General features: G+C 38.7%; 2 protein-coding genes across 2 annotated transcripts in view; one reads left to right on the top strand and one right to left on the bottom strand.

The window, feature by feature from the left end:
* Positions 1-23,350, bottom strand: part of LOC134219406 (actin-histidine N-methyltransferase) — a 264,258-nt gene that overhangs the window by 131,072 nt on the left and 109,836 nt on the right. The window lies entirely within an intron of this gene.
* LOC134219144 (uncharacterized) overlaps positions 4,260-23,350 on the top strand; it is a 116,743-nt gene continuing 97,652 nt past the window's right edge. Inside the window, exon 1 of the mRNA XM_062697841.1 lies at positions 4,260-5,601. Within this exon, the coding sequence (XP_062553825.1) occupies positions 5,326-5,601 (276 nt within the window). The 5' untranslated portion in view covers positions 4,260-5,325. The remainder of the gene's footprint in view (positions 5,602-23,350) is intronic.

The raw sequence follows: 23,350 nt of genomic DNA on the forward strand, positions 1-23,350 counted from the left end.
GCTCTATCTGGAATAAGGGCGAATGTCGCAAAAGAGAACTCTCTTCGTTGAATTACCCGCTTTAAAATAAAAGCGACATGCAGTGAATTTCTTTCTAGGGTTATCACCTCAGAAAGATGGACAACAATAAAAACTTGCATTCCGAGGCTATAAACCGCAAATAAATCCTCTGCTTGTCACTCTTATTTAAAAGAGGGGAAGTCGACAAAGAGAACTCTCTTTTGCGACACTCGCCCTTTTGCCAGATAGAGCTTGAAATATTATATTTTATGTCACTAAAAACTTCAATAGTTGAACTTATGCCTCACAGAATGGAAGGACTGAGCTTCCATTAATATCTTAAATCTGGATACAGCAATTGCCAAAGAGCTTATGTATAAGGATAGAAGAAGATGGTGCTATATTGCTTTAAAACTATTCCTCGTGAAAGTAGACATATTATAGAGCTGCTTTTCCAAGTTTACAATACATATGAAGATTCAATAGGATTAGGTAGTCAACGTCAAAAGTAAAATTTGTCAAATTTCTAACATCATTTTTTCTGAGCCCTAGCACTGCGTCACTGGGATATAACGACATACTTCAAAACGATCTGTACAAAGTGAACAATACTTCGAATTTAGACAATCATTGCATCGGTCAACTGGCATTTACGGCCAAATGGCATTTTCGGCGGTATGATCTTTTCGACCAAATGACATTTTCGACTGTATTTCCTTGTGACTTGTTCGGTCAAACATTTTCGACAGTAGAACCAGCTCGGCATTACATTTTCGGCCAAATAACATTTTAAGCCATTTGTCATAAGACGAGTTTGTGCAATTCCATTTAATTCCACCACTTTATTGTACCTTTGACAGAAGATACGTATTTCGACCTCAACAGTAAGGCCGTCTTCAGTGTGTGAATTACACAAATTCGTCTTATGACAAGTAAAGAGAAAAACATTCCACTAAAAGCTCAAAATAATTTTCTTATTTTCAGCCAAATGACATATTTGGTCTTATGACTTGTTCGGTCAAGCGTACGTCGAAGGAAAAAAATTAATCCGCCATTTTTTATGTCTCTTGTGACTTTTTGCCTAAATTCACATGAAATTATTTTCAAAATAATTTCGTTGTAAAAAATGAATCGAAATTTATAAAAAAAAACTGCAACATACAACCTCAGACCTTGGAATATCGCAAAGTAGTCCTCAGGTTCGCCATACCTAAGTTATGAAATCGGTTTCCAGCTGGTTTCTGATGTTACAGATTTGGTAAGATTGTTTCAATTTGTTTGTGCTCTGTCATGAAATACAAGGAAGCCTGAAAAGGGTCACTGGAGCTGCTGACTGTATTACAATCATATTTAGTCCGGAAGTTAGAACCCGGACAAAATCTGACTGTAATACAGTTAGTTTTTTCTACCAGTGTTGGGAAATGAGTGAGCATGACTTGTTTCATCCTCACTCACTCACTCATATGAGTTGAACCACTTTTACTCACGCGTCAGTAAACTCACGCCTTAGTGAGGAAAGTTGCTCATTTTTCAAAATTTCTACAACATCCCTGTCAGCCAGTGGGGGTTAGAATGTATGCACGCATGGACAATGACATGTTCGACAACAGGACATTTGGACAAGGTCGTATCCCCGTTCGGCCAGAAGTCATTTACGGCCAAAAGAAATTGTTGGCCGAACAGTTTAGCCAAACCTCTCTTTCGGTCAAATGACTTGTTCGATCGATCGAAATAGTCGGTCAAATAGTTTTTATAAGGCATCCATATATATTATATAGGACCACAGCTAATCCCTGAAACCAGTTTCACATCTGAGAGTTTATCCACATATTTCGCTTTTTATTTTTTTTTTCTCACTTCACAATGAGATGTCAGATGTTAGAACTGGAAAGTAAAATTGGAAACGTCTGGACTAAACAACTTTTTTAACCAAATCACCCGTTCGGCAAAACTACATTTTCGGCTACATGAACCATTCCGCCAAATGACCCTTTTGGGGAGCGATCCGTTCGGCTAAATGGCATTCTCGACCGTATACTCCGAACGCAATGAAACGGAACGATGACGGTATCGGTACGATTGTCAAATCTTGACGATAACGTTCCGTTCCATTGCGTTCGGGATTATGATCCTGTGGCCCTGTTTGGCTAAACAACCTTTTCGCCATTCGACCACATTACGTTTTCGACTAAATAACTTTCTCAACTAAATTACATATTCGGTCGAAATCTTTTAACCAATAAATGTCATTTTTGGGCCAGATGACTTGTTCAGTGAAACGTTATTTTGGTCTTTTCCACCAAACCTCTCTTTCGGCCAAATGACTTGTTTGACTAAATGGCTTCTTTGGACAAACCACTCATCTGGCCGCGGCTAATAACTTTTAGCCTATTAACCGTTTTCGATCAAACGTTTAATTAGGCTAAATGAAATTCTGCTGGATGACACGCTTGCAGAAAGTGCTTCGAACTACCATTCCGCAGAAGGCTGCATCGTTGGCCGTTGACATTTGATACCATATGCATATGATCTGGTTTGATTACTAATCTGTACAAGCGGTTGGCGCATCTTTTTCAGCACTTCGTTGCTGATACCACAGCTTTGGAAGCTTCTTGATGCCTGCTTTACTACACCATCTGTCCAGTCCAGCAAATTTCTTTGCAGCGCAACGACGTCATAGTTTCGGGGATGTAATGGATCGTAGATTATCATGTCGCAATCTGCGAAACCTAGCAACTTGTAGTTTAATGTTTTGAGCTTCCAAATTGGCAACGACATAAGTGACGAATATAAGATCACGGTTGTAACTTACAAATCGTGGTCCTATATTCGTCGTATTAAGTCGTCGCCGAATGCATAGACTCGTATTATCTCTTATGTCGAGCGTAATGATTAGTTTTACAAGCGGCTTATTGGGGCTGCGCAAACCTCAGGCCTCGACGGAGGGTTTTTGTGTCTGGTCTGTTTAGCGTCCCACCCAACATCAGGATTTGGGTTGGTGCTTGTTGAATGGCTTGTTGAGTGGCATACATCCCAGGTGAGCTCCACAACTCGCAGTGGCTTGGAGAGGGATTCTAAAGCCCTTGGATATATGTAGTCCCTGCTGCCCTGTTTTCACAACAACGATGAGTATGAATTGAATATAAATAAAATCTTGGAATTTCATTGAACATATGAATCGATAGTACTTCTGAATTTCTTTTTTAAAATACCAAAACAGTAATAGTTTTTCATTAGACTCTACGGAGTAATCTAAAACTATACTTTCGCTTCCAATTCATTAAAATCCTTGGCTTATAAAAGGATTGCTGGAGTTTGGATAAATGTTTTACACATAGAGAAGAATTTTACAAGAATTTCCAACATATTAATGAGTTTCAGTAAACTAATTTTGTCAAGTTCCAGCACAGCTCGGAACGTCTAACATTTAAGGGGGCGTACACATATTACGTAAGCGGGGTTTGGTCAATATCTTACGTTAATATAAATCTAGAGTGCTTTGAGAATAGGTCGTATGTGCAAAAGAGAGTCTCTCTTTGCCTCCATTCTCTTTCGATTATTACAGATCTATAATAAAGTTTACTTCAGATTTCTTGGCAGATATCTAAAGATTATAGCTTTGTCTACCGTTCTGAAGTGAAAATGTGGCAAAATATGCAAAACTAGCTTATGTACAAGCGAAAGAGAGCGTGAACAAAGAGAGCCTCTCTTTTGCACATACGACCTATTCTCAAAGCAATCTAGAAATAATATATCTATATATCTTACATGGGGGAGAGGGGGTCGAAAAACCCAGAAAAAATGCTTACGTAATAAGTGTACAACCCCTAACCTTATAAGAAAATCACAGGCGTTTCGACTGGATTTTTTTTAGGAAGTTTCGTAAGGATTTCTCGAGCAATAAAAATAAAGTATTATAAACATAATAAACATGAAAAAAATTGAAAGAAATCATGCTGTTTGGCTCTTGGTTAGCAATTATGTCAGATGATCTGTTTCTATTATAACTTACGAATGCCACAACTAATTATAGTTATATATAATTATGTCATAGTATAAAACTTGAATAAAGCTCAACTGATATCCAGCGTCAAAACTAAAAACCAAAACCCAATACGCAAAAAGTCCCACTGTGCCGTCAGTCGTGCTGTCGGCCGGAGCTATCAGTCAATGTGGTCCAACGGAGCCTTCGGTCGGACGCAGCATCCCACCTGTGCATATCGTGCCCAGATACCGGCGGGCGGCGACCAGTCTGCACAGCACGGTGCTGTTGTGAGCACGCTTCAGTCGGCGAAATCCATTGGTAGGCTTCGAACCATTCGCAGCCCTCTGCTGCCGACTAGTCGGTTGCCAAACATTGTACCTGGTAGACGAAATCCGTTTTCGCTCTGCAGAAACCACAACAGAATTGGCGGTTTTCTGTTTTGCGCTCGCGATTGATTTTGGCGCGTAATCGCCTTAGGCGAAACACGCGGTTAGTGGAGAACCTTACAAAAAAAAACTACAATCGTTGTGATGCTTCATCTTTCCAGTTTTGTTAGGATTAGGTCCGATTCGATGTTTCGTATGGATTTCAGTGAAAAATATCAGTACGTATTGCAAAGTTCCATCTGAGGGATTGGAAACGGTGATGATGGAGTGAATCGGGCGGGAAAATTGAAAGCCACAAGAAACGTTGACCACAGCTCAGATTCCCTCTCGCCAGGGACCACCAACCGTTTAGGTGGCGGTGGGTGGAGGTGAAAATCGTTTTGGCGCTTGAACAAAACAAAAAGGAAAACGAGAAACTCATAGCCATTTGGTTATGCGGTGGCTATGCAATAATGTGCATAGTGAACGTGAAATGGATTTGGTTATGCTCCACTAAGATCTAATGGCAGTCGAGGCGGCATAAACCTCGAAGAGAGTGAATGGGAGAAAAATATTGGATAGTGATATACTAGTGAGATATTAATTATGCCAACAATTGGAGTGTGAGCGCCCCACAGCTAGTCGAAGACTAGAAGGTAAACGATCAATGCCAGAAAAATAGAAGCCGAGTCTGAAGAAAGTGAATTGGTATATAGAAACAGCCTTCACAGTGGCCCTGTGGGTAATCAAGTGAATCCGAGGACTCTACCGGTGAGGTGCAGTGAAAAGAGAAATAAAAGTGCACGCTATGCTAAAAATGCAATTTCACTACAATTTCAAGTGAGGTGCGCGAAGAAGGATCTCGTTGTTACTGTTGTTGATATTTCCAAGGGCGGTGAAAATTTGTTTTGATATTTTTTCTGCTAGTGCTCGCTTTTTAACTCGATTACTGGCGTCCACCGGAGCGAAACGAAAATGAAAATGATCAAAGGCACCACAACGACGATGATGACTACGAGACTGGCCTTTCTAGTGACGCTTTTTGCGCTGACAACGGCCGTAGTGATAGTGAAATCTGATATAGTGCAAGAACATGGTCCGGCGTTGCTGTCCTCAGCCGGGGAGGCGACAGCTGATGATGCTTTGGCAGGAGATACGGATGCTTCGGCACCTAAGCTGACCATACAAAAGGAGGACCATATAATTGGGCGTGCGGATGGTTTTGCAGCCGATGATTCTCGACCAGTACAGGTAGGAATCCGAAGAAGAAGGAGATACTAATTAATGTGGGATATACGACTTTAGCAGCTTTGAACAGAATCAGAACTGAATTATCCGGAATTATTTGAGCAAAAGCTTGAGCATATTCCATAATTCCCAAATTCAAAAATCCTGAGCATACAACTCTTAAACACCCAACATCTTAAACTTTAAAATTCCCAAAAAAAAATCCTTGCTATTGTTAAATTACCTTTTTTTAAACTCAAGAATTCCTAAATTTTTAATCTTACTAATTCCAGTCTAGGATACCTACTTTTTTGTGGGCTTCGCGGCCGTGCGGCGAGCGACGTCAATTGTCTAGCCACATGTGTTATGGAGTGTGGGATCGATTCCTGCCCCGGTAAGGAGGAAACTTTTCGTGATCGAAAAACTCTCCACTGGTCCATTGGGTGTTATGTGTCTTGTCCGTTGTCTCATGCTAGGTGTTAAGTGTTCAGTTTGTACGACCTTTGGTCGAAGACGGTGTTCCTGTCTTTTTTTACAGATGACTCGAAACATGGATCAAATGCGTTAACATGGCCCTGGGATAGCAATCTCACTTCTCAGCAATAAAGAACTATTAAACGGTGTTTGAAAGAGAGATTTTTGACATGATGAAATGTGAAAGACGTAAAAGTATCATCGTGTTAGAAAAAATGATAACATGACATGGCAACCTTGCATTAAATAACTCTAATGAAAACTAAGCTAAGAGGCAACAATGTCCCAAATGGAGATGTAATGCCAACATGAAGAAGAAGGAGAAGAAGTAGAAAAAGGAACGGAGAATAACTTGTCCTGGAAACTTTAAAATAATCCTAATGAAATTCAAAAGAATATTCCGTGGAAATTCTGAATGACATCCAATGTAAAAACGAATTAATTTTTTTGCAGAAATTTAAAAATTCAAAACAAGTTTCGAAAATTTAAAAATTAGAATGAAAAATAGATGAATTTCTCTAAAATTATCGGAAAAAAAATCGTGAAAATTAAGAAAAATTTCTTGTGAAAATTCAGAATTATTTCTCGTGAATATTCAGAAAAATTTCTTGTGAAAATTCAGAATTATTTCTCGTGAATATTCAGAAGAATTGCCAGCAGAATTTAAAAAAAAAGATTAATGCACCTAGCGGTATCAGAGCCTTTCTCGAGCGATATAGATGCCAAAATGTTTACAAGAAAATTCTAAAATAGTATTGTAGGCAAATATGATGAGTATAAATCAGGGTTTGCTGGAATCGCTCTAATAAGATAACGAACAACGATAAGAAAAGAGGCAAAAACTGTTTCGAACTATTACAAGCCATGGAAACAAGTTTATCAAACTTGTTTACAAGTGCAAAAAAACAGAATTGGTAAAGTAAACAAGTTGAAATGCATCACCAGAACCAGTGCCCCGCGATTAGAGCTTTAAAATAAAATTATCATGGCGTAAAGCCCACCAAATCAATTCTTTATAATGACAGCTTGCGAAAAAAAAGTCTCTCACGGTATAATACATATCGTAAATGTATACAGAGGTGATAATTGAGAGATTTTTTCATTCTCTTTCCAATTCAATCCTTGGTATAAGTGCTAAAAAAGCTAATTTTATTTTACGCGTTTTGTCCACAACATTTGAGACCATAGTCCGATCCGGTCAAATTTTAATCAAAAACGATGGGATAGGTTACCCCGTCGAATGCAACTTGTTGCGAGCAAATCGGTAGAAGGCAAGTGTCTCACAAATGGGCGAGACTTTTTTACGCGTTTGTATTTTCGCCAAACTTCCTAACCCATAGTCCAATCCGGCAAATTTTCAATAGGAAACAATTGGACAGGATTCCTCGTCGAATGCCTCGAGATTAATTATTCGAACCATATGGAGCAAATCAGCACTACCGGCCAACCTATGGTTGTATTTGGGCAAAACCCTTCTTCCTTTATGTCCCGATTTTTATTCTCGCTTAACTTTCCAAAAGGACCTAAGTAACAGTTTTTCCATGAATTCATTTGAGTATTGCAAACAAAAGCTATCATATTGGTCTGTTGATTGCAATATTTTCAATCCTCAACATAAAAATCGGAACAGGGGGTCCCGTAGGGTAGTTGGCTACAAGTTCGCCTTACAAGCGGATAATCATGGGTTCGATTCCCAGCCCCTTCACCAAACCTCGTCAGTCGTCGGATCCACAGCCCATACGGTGGCGTTTGGGGTATGCGCTTTCCGTCACGGCTGCCTGATGACGACTGACAGCTTGTACTTATCGGAGGCATTCCTCCAACGTTACCCAAATAAAATGGCAATCGAACAAAAAAAGATTATGTGTGGATTCTGTACAGCAGAATACCACAGTAAATCTCGGCACAGTAAGGGTTAAATAACACAGAGTGCCTATCAAATAAAGAAATAAATAAAAAAAATCGGGACTAGCAGGAAGAAGGGTTTTGTCCGAATACAACCATAGGTTGCCTGGTAGTGCTGGCTGATTTCTGCTGATTTCTTCCATATGGTTTGAATAATTAATCTTCGAAGCGTTATAACATTTTTTGTAGACGTTCCAGCAACATACTTTATTCAGCAAAGTGTTTCGGCATCTTTCAGACTAGGGTTGACGCTTCTTTCATTCATACCATGTACCCAAATCAATACCATTCGAAAACAAAGAATCGGTGCGCAAATTGTTTTATTTCTAATTTTTGTGATTTGTTCAGCCTCACGCCGGATAACAACAAAACACGACACAAATTGAGCCTAAATTGCCTGTTTTGCGAATGCTGTTAATATAGGAGCATGTTAATGGAACAGATACCCTATATGCTAAGGTAATGAGTCACGTGTTTGACATTAAATTGTAGCCACTTGCAGTTGAAATGCAAAAAAGGACGAGACAGAGTTGTCCCATACAGTCGGCATTGCATTGCGAATCTACATTTTATTTTTCACTATTTTTAACAATTAAATAAAATGCACTCAATGAGATCTATATCAAGATTTTCTAAATGTCACTTCGATCTGTCAAAATAGTGCACGTCGCAGCCACGTAGACGCGCCTGATATATTTGATGGGCGTGTGCCATTTGGATCGATCGATGTGACATTTAGAAAACCCAAACATTCATCCATTAGTTGTACTTACTGAATGAGTTTAAAATATTTGTTAAAAATTGTGTAATTTTGATCTTATTGATCTTCTGTTCCTTTCGACCTTTTGTCCGTTTCGACCTTCTGTCCCTTTCGATCTTTTGTCCTTTTCGACCACTTGTCCCTTCGACCTTTTGTCTTTCGACTTTTTGTCCTTTCGACCTTTTGTCGCCTTGTATGCGATCAGTATGACATCAGTTTTTCGGTGAGTGGCCGAAGCAATGCTATTCTGTTCGAAAAACTCAAGCGCGATGCCCTCCCTACAGAATCGCAAGCGAGTTAGCTCGTGCATGAAGCCTCGATGATTGATATTTGAGTATGCTTCTACCAACACTGATTTTAGTTAAGGAACACTGAGATATTTAAATAAAAGTCTCTATCCTATGTGACTGACATAACTGACAGTCAAAACACGTTTCTGATCGTTCTGAAAGAGGATTATGTGAGCTGATTCACACAGTCCGGTGTTTATTTGGTCAAACTAGTCTATATTCCTTCCGACATAATCATAATCATAGCAATTGCAAAACAACTGGACACGTACTCATCTGCATTAAAATAGAGGAGACTCACCCGAGTAGAAGGTCATTATCATATCAAAATTATATCAACACATGTTATTATGACATACTAAATTTCTATAACACAATTTGTTAGAAACTTGGAGCGGGATGTTGTCAAAATATCTAAATTTCTATCAAAAATTACACTACTTGAAACAAAAAGCTTTCAAATTTTATTTCAATCACATCACAAAAATAACATATTTTGTTATAAATTTATAACAGAATCAGATAGAAAATATATTGTTTACTGTGCAGTTGGAATTTTCTACAGGTCGTGATAGGTCTTTAGAGTGTAACAAACAATCAGAAATTTTTGTTTTCAACAGAACAATAATATCTCCTTAAAGAACATTAAACATGGCAACAATACCACCTATTGTCAACATAGACTGCAGTTAGGTACCGTTATCCGGAGGAACAATGATATTTTATTATTATTTTGTAAATATTTCTTCCATAAGTGAAATCATGGCTTCTTTCATATTTTTAAAACGATTACTGCTTCATATAGAACGTATAAAGCTGTTGTTCTTGATTATTTGATAACTTCAAACTTTTTTTAAAATATTTTTTCTCGAGTTTTTTTTTATTTTTCAATCGGTTTGATCACAAAACGAACCCAGGCCGCAGTGTACTAGTGAGCAGCATAGCTTGAGTCGTCTGCTAGTATCTCACATGGAGAGCCTAGCCTTGTTAACAGTCTATTAGGACTACAACTGGCAAGCTCCCGAAACAAAATCTGTTCCAGCTAATCATCCAACGTGCATCATAAATGGATAATACACACCAAGTTACTACGAATCTACAAATAATATATAGGGTAGAAAACCCAACAATGGAGCAATTAAACTATAATGACAGGTTAACAAATTGATAGACAATATGAGTTGCTGCGTTAAATACGTAAATTGCGTAAAAACAACACTATAGGAACACCCACAACTATCGGAACATTTTCCCTATTATTATGACCATATAACATTTTATATTTCATCGTTTGGTACTTACTATTGTCATCCATGTAGCCATTTTATTTTTTGTCATGATGCTTATTTTTGGACGAGGATTCAGAATATATAAAAATCTCATTTTGGCCAAAAATGTTACATATGCAGTTTCTCAAACAAACGGTTCACTTGTATTTTACTGATATACAATCGACCAGCTATGGCAGCTAATGCACGAAAACGGATTTCCGGATAAACTGATAAGGTTGATCAAGGCGCCGATGGATCGGATGATGTGCGTAGTTCGATTTTCAGGGGCATTCTCGAGACCCTTCGAAACGCGCAGAGGGTTACGGCAAGGTGATGGTCTTTCGTGTCTGATATTCAACATCGCTCTGGAGGGAGTAATACGAAGGGCAGGGATTGACACGAGTGGTACGACTTTCACGAAGTCTGGTTTCGTCGACAACATTGATATTATGGCACGTAACATTAAGAGGATGGAGGAAGCCTACATCAGACTGAAAAGTAAAGCTAAACGGACTAGTCATCAACACGTCGAAGACGAAGTACATGATAGGAAGAGGCTCAAGAGAGGATAACGTAAGTCACCCCACGAGTTTGTATCGGTGGTGACGAAATTGAGGTGGTTGAAGAATTCGTGTACTTGGGCTCACTGGTGATAACGATAACGATACCAGCAGAGAAATTTGGAGACGTGTCATGGCAGAAAATCGTACGTTCTTTGGACTCCGCAAAACGCTCCGATCGAATAGAGTTTGCCGCCGTACCAAACTGACTATCTACAAAACGCTTATTAGACCGGTAGTTCTCTACGGACACGAGACATGGAGGATGCTCGTGGAGGACCAACGCGCACTTGGAGTTTTCGAAAGGAAAGTGCTGCGTACCATGACCATCTATGGTGAGGTGCAGATGGCGGACGGTACGTGGAGGATGCGAATGAACCACGAGTTGCATCAGCTGTTGGGAGAACCATCCGTTCACACCGCGAAAATCGGAAGACTAATGACCAGAATGTCGGACAGTAATCCGGTTAAAATGATCCGACGGTAACAAGAAGGCGAGGTGCACAGCGAGCAAGGCGGATCGATCAGGTGGAGGACGATTTGCGGACCTTCCGCAGACGACGTTGGCGACGTGGTTGGCTACGTGCAGCCATAGACCGAGCTGAATGGAGAAAGTCGTCTCCAGCACAGGCCACTCCGGCCTTAGTCTGCTGTTGTTGCACGCAAAAAAAAGCGTTCCTGAATTCATAAACCAGCAAAAATACACCGTGATTTAATTCATGTACTCGGGAACACCAGTCACGTTCTCCAGAATATTCCAGAAAACGTGACTGTATTCCCGAATCCGTGACTGTTGTTCATGAAAAAATACACCGTGAACTCGTTAGCTCACGAATTCATGAACGCTTTTTTGCGTGTGTTGTTGTTTATTTTACTGCTAAATTCGGTTCTTGAAAACAGATCCTTTCACTACAAAGACGATCTCCTTTGCCATAAAATTAGTTAGGTTAGTACCTACCTACCTACTAGTACAGGTTAGTACCTACTATTTCATTGACCAACAATAAAATTCATGTGAAAAAATCTAAAATTGATTGATTCTCGGATGTCAGGAGAAAGTTTTGGAAGTAAGAAACTTTGTGTGCGATATCTTCTAGCCAATTTGGTAAAAAATCTACCCAATAATTTCACATAAAACAGCAATAAAATATTCAAATAAAAGTATACAAATGAATACATCATTAAACAATCCCTTTTATTACATATGTTTTTAATATTATTATTTTATTCAACGTTTGATTCAACTTTATTCATATAATTAAAAAAAAGACGACATTATTAAGGTTCTTGCGAACTAAAATACGCATTTGTAAGGTTTCAGTTAGAAACAGATCGAAAAATACTACGCGCATTTCAAACTAAAACGTTAAAAACAGCTTATCGCAACTTTTCGCAAAACAAAATAGTGATTACTGGAAAGCAATTACTTTAAGCTTTGTATTGAGCATAGAATCATTACAGGCACTCATCGGCGCTTATACTTTTGAAACACTTCAATCTAATGTAAGTAAGTTAATTTATTTGGTATCTAAAGTTAACTAAAGATGAGTTCTGTCACCTATGTTCAACAAAGACATACTATTTAAGGTCCTGATGACGCAGTCTTGAAATAATATTGGTGTTAGCGATGTAACTGAATCCGTTCCGTACGAAGCTGATCTAAACGCTTTGTAAAACAGCGTTTTTAATTGAAAATCAATACTCACATTCAATTAAAAATGATGTAACAAAGTCAAAACTCAACAGAGCTTCTTCAAATTTTGAATTTTAACCACTTAAATATTCTATAAAATGAGAAAAATATAATTCCGACCGAAATACGAATTTTGATTTTTGAGGTTTTGGTTGCGCTCGAACCATTGTGCAGAGTCGTGGGCATTTTTGGATCTTCATATGAAACCTGTAAAAACATCCAGAATGTGCTGGAAGATCATACAATTGTTGAAGGTTCTTCACTTCACTTATCATTCCTAACAACTCATACTGTCCATGTTTGTCCTAGCACTATAATGAAGGAACTAACCTACTTCAAAATACATCACGGAGAAGAGGGATTCGAAAATCGTGACATTTCTTGTACAAATTTCGGATGATTGTAGAGTTAAAAAAGTCCAACTCTGAAATTAATCGGTTGATGGTCGTAATCACTGTCGGATCTATTCGAATAAAAAAAAATTAAATTTGAGAATGGGTCTGTTAGTGGTTTGGGAGCACTGTTGTACTTTGTTGGTTAAACAAATCCAAATTAAAATGGTTGAGCCGCCATCGGAAGCAGAAGGGCCATATGGTAAAGTGAGGCGATATATTACTTTGATAGCAAGGAGCTAGACTTTACTAAGGTGGCGCAGATCAGCGCTGCGTGCCACCAGTTCTCTCTTTTACTCTCCCACTGATCTTATGCAACGCAAATATTGACGTCACTATTTGCGTTGCATAAGAACAGCGGAAGAGTGAAAGAGAGAACTGGTGGCACGCAGCGCTGATCTGCGCCACCTTAGTAAAGTCTAGCTGATTGCTTTGATAGCACATGTTTTTTATATTGTGGATAAATTTTGCTAATATTTAAGTGCCTTGAGAAATGATAACCAGGGTTCACTGCCCATCGTGAATTCAAAAGTTTCCCTTTACTTATTGAGCTCGTACCTATAAGTTTCTGGTTTGCTGGAATCGGAAATGCCGCTGGGTCAATTGCGGCTATAATTATCATTTTTCGGACTACATGGAGTTTGAAACGACAGAGAATGAAACGACAAATTTATCATAAATCTACACCATCATTATCCTTACCCCTAGCCCAGTGTAAGTCATTAAAGCAAAAGGACCCTTCGAAATATGGTCAACTGACAGGTGATATTAATAGTGTCCAAAAGAGAAAATAATCCCATCCTCAATTTTTGAATAACTTTTTGAATAATAGATTTTCAAATTCTTCTTCTTTGACCCTTGTTATTGGTTCCCGAAGTCTCAGAGAAACCGAAATAACGGTCAAAACTAAGACGAATCCATGTGACATGTTGATTTGGAATAAACAAAATTTCTTTGATTGATTAAGATTATTCAAAATATCGTCCTTTGGACTTTGTTATTACGGCCGATACACATTAGCCGATACGCTTAGCGGGTACTGAGAAAACCAAGTTCCCAACACCAGGCACGTAGCCGAACTCTCGCAATCCATTTTCAGAACTAGGAGAATCTGCCAAATGTTGAACGGCTAATTTTGTCGCCCATTGTTGAACTCGTGCGTTCAGCAATAGGCGAAGAAATTAGCCGTTCAACATTTCCCGAATTTCCCTTACTCTCCTCTCACATGTATTTTTGTACAATGCCTACCAAGTAGGATGAGTATTTAGTATTGTCTGGCTCCTTCACACTTGCTTCATCAGCAACTGCGCTCGATGAAGTATCTGTCCTTCGGTTCATGATATTACAACCTAATTTAACAAAAAGCAATGCAACGAAATAAATGGGTGAGTATGGTATTATTGAAATCATTTCACAAAAAAATATCTTCATCTTCAGTACTATCTTGATTTCAAAGTTCAAAGAATTTACATTTTCTTAATTTATCAGAACAGTAATTAAATATTCAAAACTTTACCATACATTCATAAATTTATATGTTGAATATTTCTCATAGCCAATTAATGGGCTAACAAGCTTCGAGATACACCACGACTTCAATTCCCTCATATTATTATCCCATATCATGTTTTGATTATGTTTAGCTATAGAGTAGATAAGCTGTAGAAGCCCCTGTCAATACCTTTTCAACAGATTAACCGCTCCAGGCATCCCCCACCACAGACGATGTGACTGTGTTTTGATTTATTCAAGAAGCATCCAGCCACATAGGTACGCGCAAACCCATTTTCCGTGAAAATTTTCGTTGACGAATCACGAATTTTATGGAACACGAAAAGCTGCAGACAAGGGAAATCAACTGAGCTTTTTACGGCTGCATGGAAGACTGATCCGTGGGGCACGGCGTGCACCGGGTGGGTTGAACAACAAGACACATGGGAGAACATCCTGTTTTCTATTGCAGCGCATTCTATTCTATAGTGCTCGCCGTACCGACTGAGCCAGATACGCCAAAGATACATATGCAGCATGCTGCATGCTTTCACGTCTCCAAATACATTGCGCTGCTAACGGCGCTTTTGCTTGAATTGCTACAGATTGGAAGAACGAACTAGGGTTTGTGTACTAATTTTGTACGTTTTACTTACAAATATTCAACTGTCATAAGACGAGTTAAGAACTTTCCATTTGATTCCACGTTTTGTAATCTTTGACGATACGTAAATATTTCTACCTCAACTGTGAGGCCGTCTTCAGTGGCTCGTACTTGAATCGAATTGGCTCAACTCGACTTCCAAATAATGTAAAAAATATCAATATTTTCAAGACAATAGAATTCATCAGTTTCAGTCGTATACGAATATAAAACAATCAAATACATATCGTTTTTATAGTTCTATCCAAGAAAGTGACCAAGTCAGCAACCATGACAAAACCGGTGCAGTCACCTTAGCATTCAGTCTAGCGGGAGAGCACTCAAGCTTTGTTCGTTTTTAGATGAATTTTTGAAATCGTGATATTGGTCCCCGTTGCCTTTTTCCTCCCATGATGAAGAACGAACGTTCGTCACTAAGCTATGTTTGATATTTCGCGTATGTTTTCGGGGAGGAAGAACGATGAACATGAAGCTAACATGATCGGGTGACACTCAGCGAAAACTAAATGGAAAGCCATTTTTTTTAATTTTTAAGCGTGATTAAATGGAGTGATTTTACAGAATTTAAAGACGGGGTTCATTGTTCCCATTTATTTCGCTTTTAAAAGGTATACTGAAAAAGTATTCCAATTTACATCTTTCTTTCTACTGTAACTAATGACAAAAGTTTAAAGGATTTATTTCTACAGTTTCTTCATGAAATCTAACATTTTAACGAATCGAATTCGCGTTTGAACTGAAAAAGTGCGAACCAAAACCCGGTGCGAAGTGTGTTGGTGTACATAACGCAGTATTTGTTCGATCAGATTGCCAGAATCAAGAAGGCTTGACAAGTGGGGTAAATACAAATCATAATGAATAGCATGATAATAATCTAACATTCTAATAATATTTCTAATCATAATGAATCATGCTAATATTGTTTGGACTTTGACATGATTATTCTGAATGCGTACCATTATATGGAATCAGCGGATTAATTCATCTTAAAGTAATATGACCACATGCTAAAATCCAAGGAAACCCAGAACCACTTTGTCTCAACCCCACGTCGCGTGAGTAGCAAAGTATACCAGAACTCCAACCTCAAGATAATCTTTTCGAAGAAATTATTTCCTTCCTCTTCGCGAAGACATGGCTTCACCTAACCATACCCATTCAAAAAGCTCCGGCTCACACGACAACACAAAAAAAAATAAACTGTTCCAGCTACCGACTGACTATCATCGGCGTTGTCGGTGTCGTCCAGCAACATGTGCGCGCTCTGCTCCGATGAACTTTCCTGGGAACCGCACCCAACCGTACCCCTTTTGTGACACAATTTTCCCGACAAACAAAAACAAATAAGGTGACCCCTCCACGCCCAACGATGATAATAATACTGGCTGCCGGAACCCCCTGTCGTGCGGCAGCAGACATATAGCCAACGAGGACCGCACATGATATAAAACATCATAAAGTGGTTAAAATTACCTTTCACTAATGATCACTTCTTAAAACCCAATCTGTGTGATTATGTTGTTTTCAACAGTATTTTCGAATCATCAATAAAACTTAAATTTATTAACGTAAATACAAAAAAAATCGGAGGGTCTCAGAACTTGAAATTTGTTGTAGTTCATAGAAATCACTCAAAGTCGAACAAACTGATAGAATACATGGAAAGCGAATATCAGCGCTCTACTCGGGGTGTAGAATAGGCTTCGTCATAGCCAGAGATCCAACCATCTCTTTATTTGCGCTGTTGTCACAGAAAGTAAGATTCACCTAAGAAAGTAATGCGATCTATGCATCCACCAAAATATCTTGTTGATGAAAATTTTTGACCATCTGTTTTATTAAACCACTCCACGGTGCAACGATAAAAATGTCATAATAAAAATCCAGCGCCTTTGGCAGTTTTCCTCAATCGTTTCATGGTCTGTACGATACGTGCACATGACACGCAGCAGCAGCAGCGCCATTCACCTCTGATCTACCGGTTGGCGGTCTGATTTTTTCTTTTTTAAATCTGTGTATTTCACTTTGCCTTTTGTGAGATGATGGTGGCGGCGACGACGACGACGATAAGTTATTCACTTTTGCTTTTGCTTCCGTTGTTGGGGGCTCTCCATCATCCGAACAAACCGGAAGAAATGGGATTTTAATTGCATCGCATAATTCGCAGCAGGTTGGACGAAGAAAAGCATAAGGAATTTGTGATGAAAATCTAGTGCCTACTTGAGATGTTTTTTGTTTCATTTGAACTATTTATAAACTTGCAAACTTTTTACTTTTAACGAAATCTATTCTTAATTAGCTTAATGTTATAATTGCCAATTTTTTCATATTTGCATGAAAATGGACATTTTTCGCGTTTAGGATTATAATCCTGAGCGTAACTGCAATGATCGATTTCTTTTCATAATGGTTTTCTCTCCATAAATGTGGCGAATTACAAGAACTTGTCGTTTAATAGTTTGGTGTGATAAAAGGTGTGTGTATCTTGCAGCAGACGCAGCAATCACGATTGTAACTTTTTCATTTTTGGTTTAAAAATAAAATTCAGCAGGAACTCGTGGCAAGTGCAGAGGTGTCCTCGGCTTGCAGGGAGCGAGTGACTGCATAATAAATTCCTTTTCATTCCTTATAGACCGTAAGGACGTGGCTAGTGCCGTTATTGACCATTGAACATTCTGAGTTCTCAGACAAATAATTGAGAATGGGAAGCAACTTCCAAGCTCCACTCATTGGTTCTTAGTGCAATTACGGTACGGTCATCATTTTTTATCTATTGCGTTTATTTGACAGGCTCAGGCATGTATAACACTTAAAGGAGCCGAGACTCTTTACGATATTTACAAACTGTATCATTATCATTAACAGTTAGTAAGAGGAGAGGGACATGGACCAAGATACTTGTGGCGAATCAAGGTTAGATTGCGTTCAGGATTCAGGATGGACGGCATCGGGATTTGGGTTTGGGATATTACAGCTGCTCATACGGGCATTTGACGTCATTATCGGTGTAGGGTAGCGTCGTGCTTGAGTTGTGGTTCGTCAGGGAGCATCTTTCGGATAGCCAGAGCTTCATGGTGCACGGAACAATAAGACAGAGACAAGAAAAAACTGAGAAAAAAAGACACAGATGTCAGACGAACAAAGAAAGGCAAAAATAACTGCAGTACGGTTATCATGCTCATGCTAAAAAAACCTCTAAGTCCAAGAAGAATTCTTGGTTGCTAGTCGAGATTTGGAGTTATTCGTCGCAATATTCATATTCTAGATTCCTAATCTAATCTAATCAAACACAAACGCATCCAGTACAAAGAAAGCATCCTGGAATATGCTTAAGTTATATGACGCCCAATATTTTTTCTTATCAATATTGAGGCTCACAGCATATTAGTGATATGACATAAACGTCAAAGCTGCCAGGCACACTGCGTTGTGTTTGCCACAGAGATGAAATAAAGAAAAAAAAAATGGAATAAAAGAGATACAAAAATATGAATACATAAAAATATGATAAAATTTAAAATTCAAAAAGATAAAAAGTATTATGAAAGTATAACATTTTGAAAATATGACAAAAGAAAGATGGAAAAATAAGAAAATAGAGAAATTTAAACACAAAAATATAAAACATGGCAATAAGAAAGTATAAAACCCAGAATAATCCACCTAGCGGTGATGGTGTCTTTCTCGTGTACATAATATAAAACAAGAAAACACAAGAAAACACAGGTCAAAATTGCACTTTACGTAGATAGATTCAGTTATTTCCATCAATTCACATTTATTTGCGTTTATTTAAATGCACTACCACAGTTTTTGAAAAAAAAAAACGAATTTGAACTTTTTTTTCCAAGGGGGGGAAAATTGAAAAAAATAAATATTTTTCTAATAACTCCGGAACGCAATGGCCGATTGGGCCAATTTTCAATAGCAAATATGGAAGGATTCCACGTCGAATGCAACTTGTTGCGAGTAAATCGGATAATGCGAAGTGCTAAAAAGTGTGTCTCACATTTTTTGTACACATACACACATACATAGAGACATCACCTCAATTCGTCGAGCTGAGTCGATTGCCCAGTCAACACAAAATCGTATATGATGCAACATAAGATGCTAAAGTGGAGGCGATATACATACATATTGTATGGGGAAGTACCTATATGGCCTCCACTTTAACATCTTATGTGACATCATATACGATCTTGCGTTGACTGGGTGGTATATAACACTATGGGTCTCCGAGCCTTCTATCAGAAGTTTTGTTTTGGAGCAATGCTACAGCCTTTACGTATACTTAGTATACGAGAAAGGCAAAAATAAAAATAAAAGAAAATAATGACAAAGATCCGACAAAATTTGTCAGAAACAAAAAAGAAGACAATTTTGTTGCTAACTTTTCAGCCCGTTGCATTATTTCTAGAGCAAATTTCGGTTTAATGCTATCATAGTTTCTGCTTTTATGGAAATATTCGAGATTCGAACAATGATAACAAAATTAGCATCGTATTCTCGGAAATATCTGAGCATGCAAGGCAAATGATTCTTGACATATTGTGTTCGGGTTCTGATAAAGGTTTGTCGCTAGGTGCGTTTGTCAGTAACATACTCTGTTGATGACAAAGAGTATATTGTTAGGCGTTGCTCTAATATTGATTCGATATAAATATTTAAAGAAATATGAAAATATGATAATATAAAAACATTTATTTATCATCAGACTAAGGCCGGAGTGGCCTGTGCTGCACATAAAAGACTTCTCCATTCAGCTCGGTCCATGGCTGCACTTCGCCAACCACGCAGTCTGCGGAGGGTCCGCAAGTCGTCCTCCACCTGATCGATCCACCTTGCCCGCTGTGCACCTCGCCTTCTTGTTCCCGTCGGATCGTTGTCGAGAACCATTTTCACCGGATTACTGTCCGACATTCTGGCTACGTGCCCGGCCCACCGCAGTCTTCCGATTTTCGCGGTGTGAACGATGGATGGTTCTCCCAACAGCTGATGCAACTCGTGGTTCATTCGCCTCCTCCACGTACCGTCCGCCATCTTCACCCCACCATAGATGGTACGCAACACTTTCCTTTCGAAAACTCCCAGTGCGCGTTGGTCCTCCACGAGCATCGTCCAGGTCTCGTGTCCGTAGAGGACTACCGGTCTAATAAGCGTTTTGTAGATAGTCAGTTTGGTACGGCGGCGAACTCTATTCGATCGGAGCGTCTTGCGGAGTCCAAAGTACGTACGATTTCCAGCCACTATGCGCCTCCGAATTTCTCTGCTGGTATCGTTATCGGCGGTCACCAGTGAGCCATATAAAAACATAAACATATAAAAATATAAACATATGAAAATATAAACATACAAAAATACGAAAATATAAAATCATAATAAAATGAAAACTAGAAGATACAAAAATAATAATACATAAAAGTGTAAAATTATGAAAGCAGAAAACACTAAATAAAAAACATGAATAATCCAGCTAGCGGTGGAAAATTTTGAATGAGTGTTTTTAGCGTGTTTGGCGCATAAAAAATAGTGTTTTTATGTAAGTATGAAGTTTGTATGTAAATTACTATGAAAACAGTAACTTTTATAGAAAACTAGCTTTATGTACCCGGCCTTGCTCGGAATTGCCAGTTTGGTTCGCAGTTTTTTTCACAATCTGAAAATGATAAAACCAATTGTTCAACAGGGTAATTGTGTTTACTTATTGATACTTCATCATTTGATTGGAAAAAGGCTTTTAGAAACATTGACTGATTTTGAAGAAAGGATCGTGGGTTTGAATAGCCATATTCCAAGCAAACGTCTATTTCTAAAGAAGGAAAAACCTCAACCGATGCATTATTCCGGGCAAACGCATATTTTTAAAGAAGGGATCACACCCACCATTGCCTTATTCCGGGCAAATGCCTACATTTAAAGAAGCAGGATGGTTGGTGGATGCCAGAAGGAAATACATTAATCATTGCTTTTCACTGGGCAGTCCATGATTCCGATGAAGGGTAACAATTATCATTGCTTCATACCCAAATGTATGCTTTATATGAAAGATTTTACTGATGCTGTTCATTAACATCCCAAATGCCTTCATGTCGAATGACCTTAGGCCAAATAGTGTTATGTTAATGCCCAGCTTCATTCAGGGAAATGTCATATTCTGGAATATGTGTATCGGGAAGTATCGTTTTCGGGAAATATCATTTTCGTTAAAGTCCTTTTTCGGAAAATGTAATTACCGGGAAAATGTTATTGTCGAGGATTTGGTATTTTTGGGGAATTCGGGCAATTTGTTTTCGGAGCATTGTACAATGTCAAAGAACCTCGGATGAACTAAATAAGAGGGATTTTAAATTAAGACGTTTTCTAAACAATACCCAACCCCACTAACCTCCCGCATTCCAAAAGTCCCTCCCAGCCGCTCTATAATAGTTTCCTTTAGGTAGAGAATACGTGTTTACAAATTTTGTTTGAATTGACCCATGCGATAAAAAGGTATACTAAACTGTTCGTTTAATAAATATACCCTCTTTCAGCTATGACACTCCTACCCAGTCTGATGTAGTCTTCTTTAGACAGAGAATATGGGTTCCAAATTTGGTGGACATCGGTAAATGGGTTCAGAAGTTATGCTGAATTGATCGATAACTAAATATTACCCGTCTCTCATATCCTCCCCTTTTAAAATGGCCTACCCATATCCACTAAAATTGTTTCCTTAGGACAGACAATATTTGATACAAATTTGGTTCAAATCGGTCATGGGGTTCAAGACCTACATTGAGTTGATCGATTGCTAAGCAATACCCCTCCCCCCATATCCACCCTTTTTTGTCAAAGGAGCATCCCCAACCACACTATCGTCGTCTCCTTAACATGAAGAATGTGTGTTCCAAATTTGGTTGAAATCGACCAAGGGGCTCAGAAGTTACACTTAGTTAATCAATAACTAAGCAACACTATGCAATGTGTGTTCCAAATTTGGTTCAAATCGGTCAAGGGATTCAGAAGTTATACTGAGTTGATCGATAACTAAGCAATACCCCTCCCCCTACACTCTCCCCCTTTTCCAAAGAGCATTCCCAACCACACTATCGTCGTCTTCTTAAGATAAAGAATGTGTGTTCCAAATTTGGTTTAAATCGGCAAAGGGTTCAGAAGCTACACTGAGTTGATCAATTAATAAGCAATACACCTCCCTCCCACCCTCCCCCCTTTTCCAAAGAGCACCCCAAACCACACTATCGTCGTCTCTTTAACATGAAGAATGTGTGTTCCTAATTTGGTTGAAATCGGCCAAGGGGTTCAGAAGTTACACTGAGTTGATCAACAACTAAGCAATACCCCTCCTCGCACACCCTCCCTCTTTTCCAAAGAGCATGCTTAACCCCCCATTGTCGTCTCCTTAAGATAAATAATGTGTGTTCCAAATTTGGTTGAAATCGGCCAAGGGGTTCAGAAGCTACACTGAGTTGATCAATAACTAAGAAATACCCCTCCCCCCACACCCTCCCCCTTTCCCAAAGAGCATACTTAACCCCCATTGTCGTCTCCATAAAATAAAGAATGCGTGTTTCAAATTTGGTTGAAATCGGTCAAGGGGTTCAGAAGTTATACTAAATTGATCGATAACTAAAGAATACCCCTCCCGCACACCCTCCCCCTTTTCCAAAGTGCATGCTATCGTCGTCTCCTTAAGATAAATAATGTGTGTTCCAAATTTTGTTGAAATCGGCAAAGAAGTTCAGAAGTTACACTGAGTTGATTAATAACTAAGCAATACCCCCCCCCCACATCCTCCCTCTCTTCCAAAAAGCCTGCTTAACCCCACCTTGTCGTCTCCCTAAGATAAAGAATGTGTGTTTTAAATTTGGTTGAAATCGGCCAAGGAGTTCAGATGTTACACTGAGTTGATCGATAACTAAGCAAAATACCTCCCCCCACACCCTCCCCTTTTCCAAAGAGCGTCCCTAACCCCCCTATCGTCCTCTCCTTAAGATATGTATGTGTGTTCCAAATTTGGTTGAAATCGGTCAATGGGTTCAGAAGTTATGCTGGAACATACATACAAACATACAAACATTGAGTTTTATATATATAGATAGATCGTTCCATAACAACAAAGAAAAATTTACAAGGAATGCAACAACAGTTGTCTTTCAGCTTGACAAGTATTATATGTAGTCAATGTGTTGATTATATTTAAATAGTTCATGGGCCACCTCACAAAACGGCCTTTCACATAAGGGTCGATTTTCACAGCAATTTCCATACAA

This window comes from Armigeres subalbatus, chromosome 3 (genome assembly GCF_024139115.2).
Source record: "Armigeres subalbatus isolate Guangzhou_Male chromosome 3, GZ_Asu_2, whole genome shotgun sequence".
Classification (NCBI taxonomy): domain Eukaryota; kingdom Metazoa; phylum Arthropoda; class Insecta; order Diptera; family Culicidae; genus Armigeres; species Armigeres subalbatus.